A 22,898-nucleotide genomic window follows, 5' to 3' on the forward strand; every position below is an offset into this window, starting at 1 on the left:
GCTTTCATGTTGTTTACACCAAATTCTGACCCTACCATCCGAATGTCGCAGCAGAAATCGAGACTCATCAGACCAAGCAACGTTTTTCCAATCTTCTACTGTCCAATTTCGATGAGCTTGTACAAATTGTAGCCTCAGTTTCCTGTTCTTAGCTGAAAGGAGTGGTACCCGGTGTGGTCTTCTGCTGCTGTAGCCCATCTGCCTCAAAGTTCGACGCACTGTGCGTTCAGAGATGCTCTTAGGCCTACCTTGGTTGTAACGGGTGGCGATTTGAGTCACTGTTGCCTTTCTATCAGCTCGAACCAGTCTGCCCATTCTCCTCTGACCTCTGGCATCAACAAGGCATTTCCGCCCACAGAACTGCCGCTCACTGGATTTTTTTTCTTTTTCGGACCATTCTCTGTAAACCCTAGAGATCATTGTGCATGAAAATCCCAGTAGATCAGCAGTTTCTGAAATACTCAGACCAGCCCTTCTGGCACCAACAACCATGCCACGTTCAAAGGCACTCAAATCACCTTTCTTCCCCATACTGATGCTCGGTTTGAACTGCAGGAGATTGTCTTGACCATGTCTACATGCCTAAATGCACTGAGTTGCCGCCATGTGATTGGCTGATTAGAAATTAAGTGTTAACAAGAAGTTGGACAGGTGTACCTAATAAAGTGGCCAGTGAGTGTATATATATATATATATATATATATATATATATATATATATATATATATATATATGTATATATATATATATATATATATCATAGAGACACACATATATATATATATATATATATATATATATATATATATATATATATATATTTATATTTACTTCAGCGCGATAATGTTGAAAAGCCGGTAATTCAATTGCCGGCTTTTCATTTCTCCTGCCTAAACCCGACATGATATGAGACATGGTTTACATACAGTAAACCATGTCCTATCCCCCTTTTTTTTTGCATATTCCACACTAATAATGTTAGTATCATGAGATTACTGATTATCACTGTTTGGCCATTAAAAAATAAATAATAATAATAAAACTGATTTTAATGAACCCTAAGCAAGTTATGTCATTAGAATTACCAATAATGGAGAAATCAACATTTATTTCTAATCACAGTTTAATTTGTTAAGGGGGAGTTCATTATAGGAAAAAATAAAAATTATACTCACCTCCTGGACTGACACCACTCCTTCATTCGCAGCGCTGCATCCTCCGCCAACCATCTGGAATCAACATCCAGCCAGGACATAGTATGGGCATTTTTCAGGCTCAGTCAAAATATGAATACTCCAGAAATATCTAATTATTTAATTAGTGGCTAGTTATTAGCTCCAGTGATCACATAATGCACCAAATGGATATTGATTATAGCATACAGGCAGAGGAGGTGCGTGGTAACTTTTTTCTTTTCTCACGTCGCTGGGCACCTAAATTAAGAGTTGTCTAGCAGTGGAAAAGCTCTTTAAAGATTTAAAGGAAAATGTAAATAGGATCAATCCTCCAAAGCCATCTATATCGGCATGCAGTTAATAGGAAGCTGAATAAAATGGCACCTTGATATATGTGATCCGATGTCTTATACCAGAGAAATCCATTTTTTTCTTGTATGTACTTATATGTAAATGAACTGTTAAGATCTATGAGGCAGACACTGATCTCCCCAAGAATCTGCCTCCAGAGATTATTTTATATAAAAGTTGGAGTTACCAGTAGGGTTGAGCGAAACAGATCGGCACTTTTCAAAAGTCGCCGACTTTTAGCAAAGTCGTGATGCGCCCCCTGGTGGATGTCCTCATGAACTGCAGCCTGGCAACTTTTTCCCACGCTCCAGGTCATATGAGGACATCCACCAGGGGGCGCATCACCGCGACTGAAGGTAACTATAGGTCATTGACCTACATTTCCTTCATTCGCCGGGGTTTACAGGCAAGAGCACAGCTGCATTATAGCAGAGCTCCTGCCTGTAAACTATTTTAACCCCTTCAGATGGATTTACCTCGTGGGACGTGACAGTTCATTAGAGGGTATGTATATTGTTGGTTTATTATTTTTCCAAGCGAGGGTCTTCAGGTGGATTGAGAGAGCAATAAAATATTAAAACAACCTGTGTGTTTATTTCATTAAAATACTTTTTAATCATGTGTGTGTGTGTTTTTTAACCCTTTCATACAATTGGATTAATAATGGATAGGTGTCAGAATTGACGCCTCTCCATTATTAATCTGGCTTAATGTCACCTTACAATAGCAAGGTGGCATTAACCCTTCATTACCCCATATCCCACCGCTACACGGGAGTGGGAAGAGAGTGGCCAAATGCCAGAATAGGCGCATCTTCCAGATGTGCCTTTTCTGGGGTGGCTGGGGGCAGATGTTTTTAGCCACGTGGGGGGCAATAACCATGGACCCTCTCCTGGCTATTAATATCTGCCCTCAGTCACTGGCTTTACCACTCTGGCGGAGAAAATTGCGCGGGAGCCCACGCCAATTTTTTCCGCGATTTAACCCTTAAATTTAATAGCTACAGCGCCGAAATTTTGCACATACACACTACTAACATTAGTAGTGTGGAATATGCAAAAAAAGGGGGATATGACATGGTTTACTGTATGTAAACCATGTCTCATATAATGTTGGGTTTAGGCAGGAGAAATTAAAAGCCGGCAATTGAATTACCAGCTTTTCAACATTATCGCGCTGAAGCAAATATTAAAAAAGTATGCTTCCTCATTGAATTGCATTGGGTTTCATGTTTTGGCCGATCCCTGACCCCGACTTTTCAATAAGATCGGCCGATTTCACTCGACCCGACTTTTGAGAAAGTCGGGTTTCGTGAAACCCGACTCGATCTCAAAAAATGAAAAGTCGCTCAACCCTAGTTACCAGTTTGAGTTATGTAGATCAGAAGAGCATATTGTCAGTCATTACATGTCTCACACTGGTCATTCCCCCTTTCATGCAAAATAAACCCTGGAGGCAGTGTGTCAGAAAAATCTGTGTCCAACCTATAAATCTTAACAGCATAATCCTTCTCCTGAACTAGACATCAGATGGAAGATACCAAGATATAATTTTTATCAGCTTTCTAAAACCTGAATGCCTATATAGATAGCTTAGGAGGAAGCGAGACAAAAGCACATTGGGCAGAGGGACATGGGACCTGCTCTGCATTCGCTCCTAACAATTGGAGTCTAAAGGTAAGGTAAAGACTATGATATTTAAATACTGTACGACATATTAGGTCCATTATATACAATTTTTAGTATGCACTGAGCTATAATGAAACAATGGATATAAATGATGACTAAAGTCTGTATACTACTGCATTATATGTTGATGTTGTTTATGCTGATGCCAGCATGTCTAGTTTGTGTCCAGACAATAGTGTTATATAGAGTGATGAAAATAAGTTTTTGATACACTTCTTATTTTGCAAATTTTCCCACCTACAAAGAATGGAGAGGTCTGTAATATTTATCATAAGTACACTCCAACTGCAAGAGACATAATCTAAAAATAAACACCAGAAAACCATTTTTAAATAATTAATTTGCATTTTATTGCATGAAATAAGTATTTTATACAATATAAAAATAGAACATAATATTTGGTACAGAAACTTTTGTTTGCAATTACAGAGGTCAGACATTTCCTGTTGTTCTAGAGCAAGTTTTCGCACACTGCAGCAGGGATTCTGGCCCACTCCTCCAAACAGATCGTCTACAGATCTTTCAGTTTTTGGGGCTGTCGCTCCGCAACATTGAGTTTTGGCTCTCTCCAAAAATGTTCTATTGGGTTCAGGTCTGGAGACTGGCTAGTCTACTTAAGGACCATGAAATGCTTCTTATGGAGCCACTTTATATTTGCCCTGACTGTGTGTTTTGGGCCATTTTCATGCTTAAAGACCCAGCTTCAACCCATTTTCAATGCTGTTACTGAGAGAAAGAAGTCGTTGGCCAAAATCTTGCGATACATTACCCCATCCATCCTCCCTTCAATTCGGTGCAGTTGTCCTTTTCCCTTTGCAGAAAAGCACCCTAAAAGCATGATGTTTCCCCCACCATTCTTCATGGATGGGACTGAGATTGGAGGAAGCTATGGTCATTGTCAAACTTCTAATGGGCTTGGTCATGTGCTGGCATGAGCAGTGGGACCTTGTATGACCTGCAGGATTTTAATCCATGGAGTGTGTTACCAAGCATAATGTTTCATACTGTAGTCCCTGCTCTCTTCAGGTCATTGACCAGGTCCTCCCGTGTAGTTATGAGCTGATTCCTGACATTTCTCATAAACATTCTTACTCCACAAGGTGAGATCTTGCTTGGAGCCCCAGACTGACTAAAATTAACAGTCATCTTGTGTTTCTTCCATTTTCCAATTATTGTGTCAACAGTTGTTGCCTTCCCACCAAGCTGCTTGCCTATTGTCCTGTGGGCCATCCCAGCCTTGAGAAGGTGTAGAATTTTGTCCCTGGTATCCTTATACAGCTCCTTGTTCTTGGCCATAGTGCAGATTTTGAAGTGTGATTATGTGGACAGGTGTCTTTTATACAGGTAATTAGTCCAAACAGGTACGATTAATACAGGTAATGAGTGCAGAATGGAGGGCTTTAAAAAAAAAAAAAAAAAATAACAGGTCTTTGAGAACCAGAATTCTTGCTGGTTGGTAGGAGATCAAATACTTATTTAATGCAAAAAGGCTATTTCATTATTTATTATTCAAACATTTTTTATTTTTTATTTTTAGAGTCTTTCTCTCACAATTGAAGTGTACCTATGCTAAAAATTACAGACTTCTGCATTCTTTGTAGGTGGAAAACCTGCAAAAATAGCAGTGTATGAAATATTCATTTTCCCAACTGTTTATGCTATATTTTCAACAGAAAAAAACTTTTTAAGCATAATTTGAGTTTTCACTTTGCTTGCCTGCCTTTTGGTATTTGGAAGCCAAGCAGTTTGATGTTATATAATTTTATTCAGCTTTCTGTAACCTACATGCCCATATAGAGGGCTCAGGAGGGTTCATCCTACTGATAGATTGCATTTAACCCCTTTCTGACCTCGGATGGGATAGTACGTCCGAGGTCAGATACCCCACTTTGATGCAGGGCTCCGGCGGTGAGCCCGCATCAAAGCCGGGACATGTCAGCTGTTTTTAACAGCTGACATGTGCCCGCAATAGCGGCGGGTGAAATCGTGATTCACCCGCCGTTATTAACTAGTTAAATGCCGCTGTCAAACGATGACAGCGGCATTTAACCGGCGCTTCCAGCCATCTGGCCGGAAATGAGCGCATCGCCGACCCTGTCACATGATTGGGGGTCAGCGATGCTTCTGCAAAGTAACCATAGAGGTCCTTGAGACCTCTATGGTTACTGATCCCCGGTAGCTGTGAGCACCACCCTGTGGTCGGTGCTCATAGCACACCTGCATTTCTGCTGCACAGCAGCGATCTGATGATTGCTGCTATGTAGCAGAGCCGATCGAGTTGTGCCAGCTTCTAGCCTCCTATGGAGGCTATTGAAGCATGGCAAAGTAAAAAAAAAGTTAAAAAATTGTGGAAAAAATAAAATAAATATAAAAGTTTAAATCACCCCCCTTTCGCCCCATTCAAAATAAATCAATAAAAAAAATCAAACCTACACATATTTGGTACCGCTGCATTCGGAATCGCCCGATCAATAAAAAAAGGATTAACCTGATCGCTTAACAGCGTAGAGAGAAAAAAAATTGAAATGCCAGAATTACGTTTTTTTTTGTCTCCGTGACATTGCATTAAAATCAATGTAAATGGCGATCAAAAGAACGTATCTGCACCAAAATGGTATAATTAAAAATGACAGCTTGGCATGCAAAAAATAAGCCCTCAACCGACCCCAGATCATGAAAAATGGAGACGCTATGGGTATCGGAAAATGGCGCAATTTTAATTTTTTTTTTAGCAAAGTTTCGAATTTTTTTTCACCACTTAGATAAAAAATAACCTAGACATGTTAGGTGTATATGAACTCGTAATGACCTGGTGAATCATAATGGCAGGTTAGTTTTAGCCTTGTGGTGAACTTAGCATAAAAGCCAAACAAAAAACAAGTGTGGGATTGCATTTTTTTTTGCAATTTCCCCACACTTGGAATTTTTTTCCCGTTTTCTAGTACATGACATGCTAAAACCAATGATGTCGTTCAAAAGTACAACTTGTTTCGCAAAAAATAAGCCCTCACTTGGCCATATTGATGGAAAAATAAAAAAGTTATGGCTCTGGGAAGGAGAGGAGCGAAAAAAGAACACGGAAAAACGGAAAATCCCAAGGTCATGAAGGGGTTAAAGTTGAAAAATAGATTAGGTAGTAAATTGACAATTGTACTGATTGCAGCATGAAATGATTTCTAATAAAAAATAATATTTAATTTATTCTTAAAAGAGGCAGAAAAAAGAATCTAGGAGATGCACAGCAAATAATTACATTCAATAATTACATTCAATACTTAGAAGCCCAACTATGGCACAAAAAGATGCCAGTATTATAAGTAGCCCATAGTAGGTGTTGGGCTTTGATACAAATTTGAAATTGGGACCAAAGAGCTAAAATCTAAAACTTGATCTTCTTAGACAGCCTAGATACTATTTATTCAAACTTGGGGTGGCACTGTTAGTCTCTCAAATGGGTATTCCCATCTGATACCATTATGACATATCCAAAGGACCTGCTTGTACCCTGAGAACAAAACCTTATTGAGTGCTGCTCGCACTAGAAAGGACTTGGACTTTTCAACTAACAGCGGCATATCATAACCCTATTTTCATGATGCTTGCAGGTCACATTGGAGGATCTGTATCTACTATTAATTTATGATATATCCCATAGATGTTTCATAAATTTACAAGATGGAAATACCCAATAAGCTTGTCAATACATGATTATAAATCTACTAGATGGCAGCCCGATTCTAATGAATCGGGAGTCTAGAATCCATATATACTTTATTTATTCAAATGTAAGAATAATACAATTAATAAATAATAGTAAGAAAGAACAAAAAATGGCTGCACTCACCAGCTCTTGACAATTCTTGACAGTACGGCACATTTCTGATTGGTCGCTCGCGGCAGGCGGCAACCAATCAGAAAAGTGCCGCGCACCACGAAGGCATATATCTTTGTCCACCCTGAGCGGGTGTAGGACGCTGGTGACGTCACTTATCTCCGGACATTATCTCCGGACAAAGCCACGGAAGTTGGCACAAATTGCCGGAAGTAGTATTCTAGGCAATTACATATTAGATTTTAATGTTATCAGTGTTTACCTTTGAACGTTTATATTGTATTGTCCTGTCACCAGCCATGTGTACGATTATCAGCCGAAAGCCTCTCTGGAACCAATAATCACCCCATGTAAAGGTATCTTTATAAGTTAAAGATTCAGAATACTATGACTTTTATCATATCCTGAACAGTCAAGTTTTTTATGAACCGTTAAGGTTTTCTGGTTGAAGTAAAACAAACTCTGAGTGTTTACAGTTTGAAACCATAAAATGTTGAAAAATTATGTCATTCTTGAGTATATCACTCAATGGTGCTCATAAACATGTCAAATTTGATCTATAATATACTTTAATATACGTTACTTTAATCTTTAATATACTTAAGAACAGGGCCCCAGACATCACACAGGGGGTCTGAAACACCGCACAGTGGTCCAAAATATCGCTGTGCTCTGCCTGGGGCCCCATATGCTGCCTGGGGCCCCTGTGCTCTGCCTGGGGCCCCATATGCTGCCTGGGGCCCCTGTGCTCTGCCTGGGGCCCCATGTTCTGCCTGGGGCCCCTGTGCTCTGCCTGGGGCCACTGTGCTCTGCCTGGGGCCCCATATGCTGCCTGGGGCCCCTGTGCTCTGCCTGGGGCCCCATATGCTGCCTGGGGCCCCTGTGCTCTGCCTGGGGCCCCATAGGCTGCCTGGGGCCCCTGTGCTCTACCTGGGACCACTGTGCTCTGCCTGGGGCCCCATATGCTGCCTGGGGCCCCTGTGCTCTGCCTGGGGCCCCTGTGCTCTGCCTGGGGCCCCATGTTCTGCCTGGGGCCCCTGTGCTCTGCCTGGGGCCCCATAAGCTGCCTGGGGCCCCTGTGCTCTGCCTGGGACCACTGTGCTCTGCCTGGGGCCCCATATGCTGCCTGGGGCCCCTGTGCTCTGCCTGGGGCCACTGTGCTCTGCCTGGGGCCCCATATGCTGCCTGGGGCCACTGTGCTCTGCCTGGGGCCCCATATGCTGCCTGGGGCCCCTGTGCTCTGCCTGGGGCCCCATATGCTGCCTGGGGCCCCTGTGCTCTGCCTGGGGCCCCTGTGCTCTGCCTGGGGCCCCATATGCTGCCTGGGGCCACTGTGCTCTAGCTGGGGCCCCATATGCTGCCTGGGGCCCCTGTGCTCTGCCTGGGGCCCCATATGCTGCCTGGGGCCCCTGTGCTCTGCCTGGGGCCCCATGTTCTGCCTGGGGCCCCTGTGCTCTGCCTGGGGCCACTGTGCTCTGCCTGGGGCCCCATATGCTGCCTGGGGCCCCTGTGCTCTGCCTGGGGCCCCATATGCTGCCTGGGGCCCCTGTGCTCTGCCTGGGGCCCCTGTGCTCTGCCTGGGGCCCCATATGCTGCCTGGGTCCCCTGTGCTGTGCCTGGGGCCCCTGTGCTCTGCCTGGGGCCCCATGTTCTGCCTGGGGCCCCTGTGCTCTGCCTGGGGCCACTGTGCTCTGCCTGGGGCCCCATATGCTGCCTGGGGCCCCTGTGCTCTGCCTGGGGCCCCATATGCTGCCTGGGGCCCCTGTGCTCTGCCTGGGGCCACTGTGCTCTGCCTGGGGCCCCATAGGCTGCATGGGGCCCCTGTGCTCTGCCTGGGACCACTATGCTCTGCCTGGGGCCCCATATGCTGCCTGGGGCCCCTGTGCTCTGCCTGGGGCCACTGTGCTCTGCCTGGGGCCCCATATGCTGCCTGGGGCCCCTGTGCTCTGCCTGGGTGTAGGACACTGGTGACGTCACTTATCTCCGGACATTAGCTCCGGACATTAGCTCCGGACATTATCTCCGGACATTAGCTCCGGACATTATCTCTGGACATTAGCTCCGGACAAAGCCACGGAAGTTGGCACAAATTGCAGGAAGTAGTATTCTAGGCAATTATATATTAGATGAATTAATGTCAAAAGCAAACTCTATGTATATCATGTTGCTGAGAGGTCATCTGTAAAAATAGAAATGCTTTATTTAAACAGTTTTTTTGTTCTGCATATGCCTGCATTTAACTCACAATCTCAGGTCATGGTTTTTCATTTTTTAAGCAGCCAGTAAAAGTAGATGATGTAAAAGTGACACTTCTCTAAGGAATCACATTGCTTCCAGACAGCATTGCCGTACCTGTAACTCAGGCACAGCAGTAGTGTAAAAGCTGTACATAAGTTAGCCCTATGGGATATCTGATTTTCAGTCTCCAGACTCTCGCCTCTCCAATCATAGATAGATTGCTTTCTGACAGAAAAACAGTGTTGCTTGTGCTTGGATTCCAATTGTAAGGCGGCTTTATCACCATGTTATTCAAGTTATATCACGTAGCACGCTATCAGCCAAGCTTGATTCTAAGGAACTGTTTTTACCAGTTAAGCTGCTTGTTCTATTTAATTCTAGCTATGACATGCAATATTACAAAGGACATCTTTTTTTTTTAAAGGGAAAAGAAAGATAAGGAACTACAGGACTATTATCCATTGTCAAAACCTTTTTGTAATCAAAAATGTATTGCAATAAAAAAATGAGGGATTGAAAAAAATGCAATACGATTGGATCTTGTGTAGCGTTAATGCATCTTTTGTAGCTATTATCGTTAAATACCAGCACTCAACAGGCTCGTCCACAAAGATATTTTTATATTGGCCTCTCCTCTGCTCCATTTTTTTCAGCTTGATTGCAGGGAGCACACAGGTGCTTTACAAAAGGTAATGTCCAGAGAGGAACAATGAAATCGGAAGTAGAACATTCTTTATTTTCATCCTATTCCTATTATTTGCTTCAGTACACGAGTTTTATCTACAGAAAACTCTATTTTTATATGTTACTAGATGGCAGCCCGATTCTAAAGAATCGGGAGTCTAGAATCCATATATACTTTATTTATTCAAATGTAAGAATAATACAATTAATAAATAATAGTAAGAAAGAACAAAAAATGGCTGCACTCACCAGCTCTTGACAATTCTTGACAGTACGGCACATTTCTGATTGGTCGCTCGCGGCAGGCGGCAACCAATCAGAAAAGTGCCGCGCACCACGAAGGCATATATCTTTGTCCACCCTGAGCGGGTGTAGGACGCTGGTGACGTCACTTATCTCCGGACATTATCTCCGGACAAAGCCACGGAAGTTGGCACAAATTGCCGGAAGTAGTATTCTAGGCAATTACATATTAGATTTTAATGTTATCAGTGTTTACCTTTGAACGTTTATATTGTATTGTCCTGTCACCAGCCATGTGTACGATTATCGGCTGAAAGCCTTTCTGGAACCAATAATCACCCCATGTAAAGGTATCTTTATAAGTTAAAGATTCAGAATACTATGACTTTTATCATATCCTGAACAGTCAAGTTTTTTTATGAACCGTTAAGGTTTTCTGGTTGAAGTAAAACAAACTCTGAGTGTTTACAGTTTGAAACCATAAAATGTTGAAAAATTATGTCATTCTTGAGTATATCATTCAATGGTGCTCATAAACGTGTCAAATTTGACCTATAATATACTTTAATATACGTTACTTTAATCTTTAATATACTTAACAACAGGGCCCCAGACATCACACAGGGGGTCTGAAACACCGCACAGTGGTCCAAAATATCGCTGTGCTCTGCCTGGGGCCCCATATGCTGCCTGGGGCCCCTGTGCTCTGCCTGGGGCCCCTGTGCTCTGCCTGGGGCCCCTGTGCTCTGCCTGGGGCCCCATGTTCTGCCTGGGGCCCCTGTGCTCTGCCTGGGGCCACTGTGCTCTGCCTGGGGCCCCATATGCTGCCTGGGGCCCCTGTGCTCTGCCTGGGGCCCCATATGCTGCCTGGGGCCCCTGTGCTCTGCCTGGGGCCCCATAGGCTGCCTGGGGCCCCTGTGCTCTACCTGGGACCACTGTGCTCTGCCTGGGGCCCCATATTCTGCCTGGGGCCCCTGTGCTCTACCTGGGGCCCCTGTGCTCTGCCTGGGGCCCCATGTTCTGCCTGGGGCCACTGTGCTCTGCCTGGGGCCCCATAGGCTGCCTGGGGCCCCTGTGCTCTGCCTGGGACCACTGTGCTCTGCCTGGGGCCCCATATGCTGCCTGGGGCCCCTGTGCTCTGCCTGGGGCCACTGTGCTCTGCCTGGGGCCCCATATGCTGCCTGGGGCCCCTGTGCTCTGCCTGGGGCTCCATATGCTGCCTGGGGCCCCTGTGCTCTGCCTGGGGCCCCTGTGCTCTGCCTGGGGCCCCATGTTAAGCCTGGGGCCCCTGTGCTCTGCCTGGGGCCACTGTGCTCTGCCTGGGGCCCCATGTTCTGCCTGGGGCCACTGTGCTCTGCCTGGGGCCCCATAAGCTGCCTGGGGCCCCTGTGCTCTGCCTGGGACCACTGTGCTCTGCCTGGGGCCCCATATGCTGCCTGGGGCCCCTGTGCTCTGCCTGTGGCCACTGTGCTCTGCCTGGGGCCCCATATGCTGCCTGGGGCCACTGTGCTCTGCCTGGGGCCCCATATGCTGCCTGGGGCCCCTGTGCTCTGCCTGGGGCCCCATATTCTGCCTGGGGCCCCTGTGCTCTGCCTGGGGCCCCTGTGCTCTGCCTGGGGCCCCATATGCTGCCTGGGGCCCCTGTGCTCTGCCTGGGGCCCCATATGCTGCCTGGGGCCCCTGTGCTCTGCCTGGGGCCCCTGTGCTCTGCCTGGGGCCCCATGTTAAGCCTGGGGCCCCTGTGCTCTGCCTGGGGCCACTGTGCTCTGCCTGGGGCCCCATGTTCTGCCTGGGGCCACTGTGCTCTGCCTGGGGCCCCATAAGCTGCCTGGGGCCCCTGTGCTCTGCCTGGGACCACTGTGCTCTGCCTGGGGCCCCATATGCTGCCTGGGGCCCCTGTGCTCTGCCTGTGGCCACTGTGCTCTGCCTGGGGCCCCATATGCTGCCTGGGGCCACTGTGCTCTGCCTGGGGCCCCATATGCTGCCTGGGGCCCCTGTGCTCTGCCTGGGGCCCCATATTCTGCCTGGGGCCCCTGTGCTCTGCCTGGGGCCCCTGTGCTCTGCCTGGGGCCCCATGTTCTGCCTGGGGCCCCTGTGCTCTGCCTGGGGCCCCATATGCTGCCTGGGGCCCCTGTGCTCTGCCTGGGGCCCCATATGCTGCCTGGGGCCCCTGTGCTCTGCCTGGGGCCCCTGTGCTCTGCCTGGGGCCCCATATGCTGCCTGGGGCCCCTGTGCTCTGCCTGGGGCCCCTGTGCTCTGCCTGGGGCCCCTGTGTTCTGCCTGGGGCCCCTGTGCTCTGCCTGGGGCCACTGTGCTCTGCCTGGGGCCCCATATGCTGCCTGGGGCCCCTGTGCTCTGCCTTGGGCCCCATATGCTGCCTGGGGCCCCTGTGCTCTGCCTGGGGCCACTGTGCTCTGCCTGGGGCCCCATAGGCTGCCTGGGGCCCCTGTGCTCTGCCTGGGACCACTGTGCTCTGCCTGGGGCCCCATATGCTGCCTGGGGCCCCTGTGCTCTGCCTGGGGCCACTGTGCTCTGCCTGGGGCCCCATATGCTGCCTGGGGCCCCTGTGCTCTGCCTGGGGCCCCATATGCTGCCTGGGGCCCCTGTGCTCTGCCTGGGACCACTGTGCTCTGCCTGGGGCCCCATATGCTGCCTGGGGCCCCTGTGCTCTGCCTGTGGCCACTGTGCTCTGCCTGGGGCCCCATATGCTGCCTGGGGCCACTGTGCTCTGCCTGGGGCCCCATATGCTGCCTGGGGCCCCTGTGCTCTGCCTGGGGCCCCTGTGCTCTGCCTGGGGCCCCTGTGCTCTGCCTGGGGCCCCATGTTCTGCCTGGGGCCCCTGTGCTCTGCCTGGGGCCCCATATGCTGCCTGGGGCCCCTGTGCTCTGCCTGGGGCCCCATATGCTGCCTGGGGCCCCTGTGCTCTGCCTGGGGCCCCTGTGCTCTGCCTGGGGCCCCATATGCTGCCTGGGGCCCCTGTGCTCTGCCTGGGGCCCCTGTGCTCTGCCTGGGGCCCCATGTTCTGCCTGGGGCCCCTGTGCTCTGCCTGGGGCCACTGTGCTCTGCCTGGGGCCCCATATGCTGCCTGGGGCCCCTGTGCTCTGCCTGGGGCCCCATATGCTGCCTGGGGCCCCTGTGCTCTGCCTGGGGCCACTGTGCTCTGCCTGGGGCCCCATAGGCTGCCTGGGGCCCCTGTGCTCTGCCTGGGACCACTGTGCTCTGCCTGGGGCCCCATATGCTGCCTGGGGCCCCTGTGCTCTGCCTGGGGCCACTGTGCTCTGCCTGGGGCCCCATATGCTGCCTGGGGCCCCTGTGCTCTGCCTGGGTGTAGGACACTGGTGACGTCACTTATCTCCGGACATTAGCTCCGGACATTAGCTCCGGACATTAGCTCCGGACAAAGCCACGGAAGTTGGCACAAATTGCAGGAAGTAGTATTCTAGGCAATTATATATTAGATGAAGTCACTCTAACAAAAGATATTTTTTTCTTACATTCAATTATTTTTTATGGAGATTATGTATTAGTACAGTAAAATAGTACATTAATACATTATCATAATACAGTAAAAAAAGTTAAGTGTTCAATGTAGAGATGAGCTAATAAATTCAAGTAAAATTGGATTCTACTCAAACTTTACAAAAACCAGTATTCACCAGAATGCTGATTCTTTTGTTATTCCCTTCTTGCAGATTCAGCAAAATGCCAGCCATCAACCGTCATTTTTATGAAAAAACTTATGCTCACCATATCACTTATCTCTTCAGCCATTGCCACACCATTAGATTGTTGTACTGAAATCCCTTTGTCTGTTACATTGGACCAGGATTTTCATGAAGTATGGAAATTTCTTTTCAAGGTCATGGTGTCATAACACTGTGGCATACACTATAACCTTGCACACATATGCACACAACCCTGCTGTGAGCAGCAGTGAGCTGAGGATGTTGTGAGGACAAGACAGGTGACGGTGAGGATCAGAGGGGCCAAAGATGTGAGAGGTGAGGTACGAATATTTTTTTTTAATTTTATGCATCTTACATTCATTATTCTCTGTGCTTTGATATGTAGAAAATATTAAGGGACATTAAATTAGCAAAGAATAATTTATCTGCAAATGACATTTTTGGGGAAATCTTTGAGAACAGACAAATTCGAATTAAGGAATTATCTCTAGTCCAAAGCACTGTTCCTCTGACTTTCTCACGTATTTTGATGCTTACTTAGAAGAAGGCTGAAATATCATAGAAAGCATTTCCAGTACTTTAAAGCAACATTAATACTGAGAAATTAAGTTGGACATTTTTATTCTCCAGTTATATAGATATTTTTTGCGATCCTCGCAGTTCTAATAGAAGTAATCGTTATGAACCTCAAGATCAGCACTGATATCATTGTCAAATTAAACCTGTTCTGGGGGGATACTTAGACAGGACAGGAGAATATTAAGAATTTTAGAGTATGTTTTAGGAATAACAAATATGTACTACCCACAATACTAAGGTGATTTTGGAGCACAAAGCATTAGATGTCGCAAAATGCTACCAAATCTAGTTTTAGTTTAATTTTCACGCATTTATTGTCAATATTGAATATTTGTAACATATTTGATACTTTTTTATATTAGTGGAATTGGTGTATATTATCTAGTTTTTATTTATGAGCGAATCTGACAAGATATGAATTTGCCAAAGCCTATGATTTTACCTAAAATCTCTATTTACAGTGAATGTATGAACACGGAATTGTCCCTAATTATACTGTTGGGTCTTGAGAAACCTCAAAGCATAATAAGCATAAAATCTAGTAAATAAAAAAGCAGCCAATACTCACATCATCTCTATGGATCACTGCCCCCTGTAGGTCCTCATTGCTTTTCCTTATCGCTACCCCGTATTCAAATCCCAGACATCTTCATGCTAGATTGGGACTTCTGGACAAACCTAGGCCCAGGATTTCCCTGCCCATGCTCAGTGACAGCTCAAGCCTAATCACAGTGGAAGCCATGACCTGGAGTGCCTGTTGTAAGAATGTGGTGAACATCCTGATGTCAGCACATGTCCTTAAGAAGCACATAGCATGAAGATGTCCTGCAATTTGAGATAGCAATAGGAAGAGACAGCAAAGAGCTATATAGAAGAGCATGCAGAGGTGGCCAGGAGGTGAACATTGAGGTGAATAGTAGTGTATTTTTTAGGGTTTTTTCTTAACCTTTAGCTGGTTTTCTACGCTAGCCAGCCTCAATCTTGCTGAATTTGTGCAGAGAAAATTACAAGAAATCCACATTCTAGAAAAAAATGATTTTTTTTTAATTTTGAAGTAGAATTCAATTACACTCACATTAATTTGCCCAACTGTATTCAGAATTATGCTTTAAATGGCTAGCGTACTTTCAGACAACTTGATCTTATTTGATGGATAATATTCTAAATAGGCTAAATACATTTGAAAATCACTTTTTTCAAAAATGATGCCCCAAAAATTCTCCATTGTTCCAGTCACTAGCTCTTTTTTAGGTATAACTTGTTGTGCAACTGACAAAATGGAGAAGATAAAGACATTTATTTTCAGACTTCTCATCCAAGAAAATTAGATCATACTCTGATCAAACTCTGATCAGAGTGCTATTAGCATACTCAGACCGATTTTCTCAGTTGAAAGAAAAAACATTTGTGCGAACATAGCCTTCAAAAGTGAATGGCAAGCTGCAGGACATGAGGCTTTGTGCAGTTTCTGGACATATGAGAGTGATATGTGCACCAAAAGAGATGGTGATGGGGATTATGTTTTTCATAGGTTTTATTTAAATATACAGGTACATTTTACTATTTTTGCTCATGCTCTGGAAACTTTGCAAGTGAAAGCAATGACGCTCACATGAACAAGGCCTTACTTTAACGCAGAAATGAATGGATGAGGCTAAGAACCCATTTTCCCCTTTTGCTTTCAGCAAAGTAAAATAAACTGGACAAGCCTTAGAAAGTGTGTGAAGAATCAGCCAATGTGGGCTAAGTTTGATAATGATGGAAGAATAGAAAATCTACCTATCCTACATATTCATGTAAAATTGGAGTTTATTGCCATACAAATTGATGGCTATAAAGCATGTAGAGTGAGATCAATTGTACCTTATAGGGTTGTCCATTCTTGACACAGTTAAGAATGCTGCTAGATTTGCTGTATAAGAAGAACACACGATAAGTGTGAAGAGCCACCAGCTTCCCATGACAATTCTCATAGCGACTGAATTTGCTACAGATTCTCCACCTAAAAACAACATAGACAATGTAAGTTAATTTAATTTGTGATTTTTTTCTTTATTAAAAAATAGAAATAATTGATCAAAACTATAAATACACAAGGGCTATGTGTTCAAAATAATGAGAGTCATGTTTTATCACAAAGGTCAACTCTCATTGGGTTGTATACTATGAACCAGAGACATTTGTACCAAATGAAGCATAAAATGAAACATCTGCACCTGTTATAATGGAGGCAACAAGGTTATAGGAAAAGTACAGGAGTGACATGTCCTTTTGTTTTTTTTTATTCTTTTAAGAATGCATTACAATGCAAAAAAGCAAACAGCAAGGAGAATGGAGCACATATTTTATCATAATCTGTATGTTTTTAGTTGAAGAAAATCTGAGTTATACAAGTAATACAGAATTTCTATCTTATCTATTTGTAGAGCATATGGAAAGCAATATGCCAAAAGCAGGAAATGACCAGAGATAAGGTTTGTGTATGTAGCTCTGTATTTTTTAAAATTATATAATGCAATCTTAAAGAAAATTGTGGGTATCAGTTAGCATTTTTGGCTACTTTTAAAAAAGCAATGTCATAACCTAAAAGTTATTGCAATGTAAAGCTTGAATGGATTTCAAAAATAGATATACATAAAATTGTCACTATAAAACTGATCGGACATTCATCACCTATCCAAAAATAGGCCTTTCATGGTACAGCTCTGAACAGCCCCTGTAAGAGACTTTTATTTAGATTAATTGCCTTTATTGACTCCACTAACTACTGGATAACTGTCAGATTTGGTGCTGCTAGGAGGTATTAGGTATGCCGCATGGTATTTAGTTGGCATTAGAATTAAGCAAATCAATTTGTAACAAAATTTGTGACAATTTTCCACAAATCTTGCTCATTTAGCCACTGGCACTAAATCAGACATTGATGGTCTATTGTAAAAAATGATCTTTGATGGTAAAATTCCAAACAGACCCTTTAAAGGGGCTGCCCAGTAATTGATGATTTTGATTTGTTACTAATTGATTCTCTAATTTCTAGTGCCAACCAAATACCACCATGCAGCATACAAAACACATCCAAGCAGAATGTGTAGCAATTGGAGTAGAATAGCACTAGATGTTTTCTCCACGAATCAATACAGCCTGTGCCTTGCCCGTTTTTAAAACGCTATAGCATAGGGCACATAAGACTCAATTCAGAACCACTTCGGCATGCAACATTCAGTAGCATTAGGGAGGTGCACAACGTGTAGACCAATGTAAATCCTGAAGATGAAGAATTGAAATTGACACTCACCCGATGATGCTGTGCAATAATGTCCTTTATTCAGAGCATATATTCGCAGACATAAAATGGAGAGGCGGCTGGTAAGGAGAGGGGTGCAGGAGGAGGCAAGAGGACGACAGCTGTCATGATCTCTGCAGGCAGAGATCATAGCAAGCCTATAGAGGGACAAGCTCTCGGAAGATGGAACTATACTGACCATGAACTAAGCCTGCCGCGCAACTAGAAATAGCCAGGTAGCATTTCCTATTTATCGCTAGATGCCCAGCTCTGGCCTAAGACCTAAATAGCTAGCAGAGGGAAATATAAGACCTGGCTCACCTCTAGAGAAATATTTCCAAAGAAGACAGTAGCCCCCCACATATAATGACGGTGAGTTCAGATGAAACAACAAACGCAGCAGGAAAATAGTCTTAGCAAATTTGAGGTCCGCTTACTAGATAGCAGAAGACAGATAGTATACTTTCATGGTCAGCAGAAAAACACTAACAAAACACCATCCAGAGATTACCTTAAACTCTGGCATTAACTCATAACGCCAGAGTAGCAATCCCTGATCAACGAGAGCTTTCCAGACACAGTAACAAAACTTCAGCTGTGAACTGGAACAAATAGGCAAAACAAAACTAGGACAAAAGTCCAACTTATCTAGTAGTAGTCTAGAAGCAGGAACAAGCACTGAGAGGCATCAGATAACATTGTTGACCGGCAAGAAACCACCAGAGAAATGAGCTTAAATAGCGACACCCACTACTGATGGAACCAGGTGAAACAGGAAAGAGGATGACAAGTCCAATTCCACAAGCGGCCACCGGGGGAGCCCAGAATCCAAATTCACAACAGTACCCCCCCCTCAAGGAGGGGGCACCGAACCCTCACCAGATCCACCAGGGCGACCAGGATGAGCCCTATGGAAGGCACGAACAAGATCAGAAGCATGAACATCAGATGCATTGACCCAAGAATTATCCTCCTGGCCGTAACCCTTCCAGTTAACCAGATACTGGAGTTTCCGTCTGGAAACACGAGAGTCCAAAATTTTCTCCACAACGTACTCCAACTCACCCTCAACCAACACCGGAGCAGGAGGCTCAACTGAAGGTACAACAGGTACCTCATACCTGCGCAATAACGACCGATGAAAAACGTTATGAATGGAAAAGGACGCAGGGAGGTCCAAACGGAAAGAAACAGGATTAAGAATCTCCAATATTCTATAAGGGCCGATGAACCGAGGTTTAAACTTAGGAGAAGAGACCCTCATAGGGACAAAACGAGAAGACAACCACACTAAATCTCCAACACAAAGCCGAGAACCAACACGACGATGACGGTTGGCAAAACGCTGAGTCTTCTCCTGGGACAACTTCAAATTGTCCATAACCTGCCCCCAGATGTGATGCAATCTCTCCACCACCGCATCCACTCCAGGACAATCCGAGGATTCCACCTGACCGGAGGAAAATCGAGGGTGAAACCCCGAATTACAGAAAAACGGGGACACCAAGGTGGAAGAACTGGCCCGATTATTGAGGGCGAACTCTGCCAATGGCAAAAAAGCAACCCAATCATCCTGGTCAGCAGAGACAAAACACCTCAGATATGTCTCAAGGGTCTGATTAGTCCGCTCGGTCTGGCCATTAGTCTGAGGGTGAAAAGCAGATGAAAAAGACAAATCTATGCCCATCCTAGCACAGAATGCCCGCCAAAATCTAGACACAAATTGGGTACCTCTGTCAGAAACAATATTCTCAGGAATACCGTGCAATCGGACAACATTCTGAAAAAACAGAGGAACCAACTCAGAAGAAGAAGGCAACTTGGGCAGAGGAACCAAATGGACCATTTTAGAGAAACGGTCACAGACCACCCAGATGACAGACATCTTCTGGGAAACAGGCAGATCTGAAATAAAATCCATCGAGATGTGTGTCCAAGGCCTCTTAGGAATAGGCAAGGGCAACAGCAGTCCGCTAGCCCGAGAACTACAAGACTTGGCCCGAGCACAAACGTCACATGACTGCACAAAGACTCGCACATCTCGTGACAGGGAAGGCCACCAGAAGGATCTTGCCACCAAATCCCTGGTACCAAAAATTCCGGGATGACCTGCCAATGCAGAAGAATGTACCTCAGAGATGACTCTGCTGGTCCAATCATCCGGAACAAACAGTCTATCAGGCGGACAACGATCCGGTCTATCCGCCTGAAACTCTTGCAAGGACCGCCGCAGATCAGGAGAAACGGCCGACAAAATTACTCCCTCCCTAAGGATACCTGTGGGTTCAGAATTACCAGGAGAGTCCGGGTCAAAACTCCTAGAAAGGGCATCTGCCTTAACATTCTTAGAACCCGGTAGGTATGACACCACAAAATTAAAGCGAGAAAAAAATAAAGACCAGCGCGCCTGTCTAGGATTCAGGCGTCTGGCAGTCTCAAGATAAATCAAATTTTTGTGGTCAGTCAATACCACCACCTGATGCCTAGCCCCCTCGAGCCAATGGCGCCACTCCTCAAACGCCCACTTCATGGCCAAAAGCTCCCGATTCCCAACATCATAATTCCGCTCTGCGGGCGAAAATTTGCGAGAAAAGAAGGCACAAGGCCTAATGACGGAGCAGTCGGAACCTTTCTGCGACAACACTGCCCCAGCTCCGATCTCCGAAGCGTCAACCTCAACCTGAAAAGGCAGATTCACATCAGGCTGACGCAACACAGGGGCAGAGGCAAAACGGCGCTTAAGCTCCTGAAAGGCCTCTACAGCATGAGGGGACCAATTAGCAACATCAGCGCCTTGTCTGGTCAAATCAGTCAGTGGTTTAACGACATCCGAAAAACCAGCAATAAATCGGCGGTAAAAGTTGGCAAAGCCCAAAAATCTCTGAAGACCCTTAAGAGAGGAGGGCTGAGTCCAGTCACAAATAGCTTGCACCTTGACGGGATCCATCTCAATGGAAGAGGGAGAAAAAATATACCCCAAAAAGGAAATTTTCTGGACCCCAAAAACGCACTTAGACCCCTTCACACATAAAGAATTAGACCGCAGAACCTGAAAAACTCTCCTGACCTGCTGGACATGAGAGTCCCAGTCATCAGAAAAAATCAGAATATCATCCAGATATATTATCATAAATTTATCCAGAAAATCGCGGAAGATATCATGCATAAAAGACTGGAAAACTGAAGGGGCATTAGAAAGACCAAAAGGCATGACCAAATACTCAAAGTGGCCCTCGGGCGTATTAAATGCGGTCTTCCACTCATCCCCCTGCCTGATCCGCACCAAATTATACGCCCCACGAAGATCAATTTTAGAGAACCACTTAGCACCCTCTATACGAGCAAACAAATCAGTAAGCAATGGCAATGGGTATTGATACTTAACAGTGATCTTATTCAGAAGCCGATAATCAATACATGGTCTCAAAGAGCCGTCTTTTTTTGAGACAAAGAAAAACCCAGCTCCCAAGGGAGAAGAAGATGGACGAATATGTCCCTTTTCCAAAGACTCCTTTATATATTCCCGCATAGCAGCATGTTCCGGCACAGACAAATTAAACAAACGACCCTTTGGATATTTACAACCCGGTATCAAATCTATGGCACAATCGCACTCACGGTGCGGAGGTAACGACCCAAGCTTGGGTTCGTCAAAGACGTCTTGATAATCAGAGAGGAACTCAGGGACTTCAGAGGGAATGGACGACGAAATAGAAACCAAAGGTACGTCCCCATGAATACCCTTACATCCCCAGCTCAACACAGACATTGCTCTCCAGTCCAAGACTGGGTTGTGAGACTGCAACCATGGCAATCCCAGTACCAAATCGTCATGTAAATTATACAGCACCAGGAAACGAATAATCTCCTGGTGATCCGGATTGATACGCATGGTTACTTGTGTCCAGTATTGTGGTTTATTATTAGCCAATGGGGTGGAGTCAATCCCCTTCAGAGGAATAAGAGTCTCCAAAGGCTCTAAATCAAAACCACAACGATTGGCAAAGGACCAATCCATAAGACTCAGAGCGGCGCCAGAGTCAACATAGGCGTCCGTGGCAATGGATGACAAAGAGCAAATCAGGGTTACAGACAAAATAAACTTAGACTGAATGGTGCCAATGGAAACAGACTTATCAAGCTTCTTTGTACGCCTAGAGCATGCCGATATAACATGAGTAGAATCCCCACAATAGAAACACAATCCATTCTTCCGTCTAAAATTCTGTCGCTCGCTCCTGGACAGAATTCTATCACACTGCATACTTTCTGGCGTCTTTTCCATAGACACCGCCAGATGGTGCACCGGTTTGCGCTCCCGCAGACGCCTATCAATCTGAATAGCCATTGTCATGGACTCATTCAGACCTGCAGGCAAAGGGAACCCCACCATAACATCCTTAATGGCATCAGAGAGACCTTCTCTGAAAGTTGCCGCCAAGGCGCACTCATTCCACTGAGTAAGCACAGACCATTTACGGAATTTTTGGCAGAAAACTTCAGCTTCGTCTTGCCCCTGAGATAGTGCCATCAAAGTTTTTTCTGCCTGAAGTTCCAAATGAGGTTCCTCATAAAGCAAGCCCAAGGCCAGAAAAAACGCATCCACATCGCGTAACGCAGGATCCCCTGCTGGCAATGAGAAGGCCCAATCTTGAGGGTCACCCCTGAGCAAGGAAATCACAATCCTAACCTGCTGAGCAGGGTCTCCAGCTGAACGAGACTTCAGGGACAAATAAAGCTTACAATTATTTCGGAAATTCTGGAAGCTAGCTCTATTCCCTGTGAAGAACTCCGGCAAAGGAATTCTCGGCTCAGATACCGGAGCATGTACCACAAAATCTTGTAAATTTTGTACTTTCATGATGAGATTATTCAAACCCGCAGTTACACTCTGGAGATCCATTATTGTCAGGTGCACACAGAGCATACAGAGATTAGGAGGAGAGAGAGAAAAAAGACTGCAGCAAGGCAGACTGGAGGAAAAAAAAAAAAAAAAAAAAAAAAATTCCAGCAGACTTCTTATAACTCTCCTTTCTAAACCTGGGTCTTTAACACTTTAGTGGCCGGTCAAACTGTCATGATCTCTGCAGGCAGAGATCATAGCAAGCCTATAGAGGGACAAGCTCTCGGAAGATGGAA

At 45.5% G+C, this 22,898-nt stretch overlaps 1 protein-coding gene across 2 annotated transcripts in view; it reads right to left on the reverse strand.

Moving 5' to 3' along the window:
- GRID1 (glutamate ionotropic receptor delta type subunit 1) overlaps positions 1-22,898 on the reverse strand; it is a 2,026,904-nt gene that overhangs the window by 220,338 nt on the left and 1,783,668 nt on the right. For both annotated transcript variants that reach the window (XM_077259310.1, XM_077259311.1), the window contains exon 12: positions 16,340-16,478. In XM_077259310.1, the coding sequence (XP_077115425.1) occupies positions 16,340-16,478 (139 nt within the window). The remainder of the gene's footprint in view (positions 1-16,339; positions 16,479-22,898) is intronic.

Source organism: Ranitomeya variabilis, chromosome 4, assembly GCF_051348905.1.
Source record: "Ranitomeya variabilis isolate aRanVar5 chromosome 4, aRanVar5.hap1, whole genome shotgun sequence".
In the NCBI taxonomy this organism is placed as follows: domain Eukaryota; kingdom Metazoa; phylum Chordata; class Amphibia; order Anura; family Dendrobatidae; genus Ranitomeya; species Ranitomeya variabilis.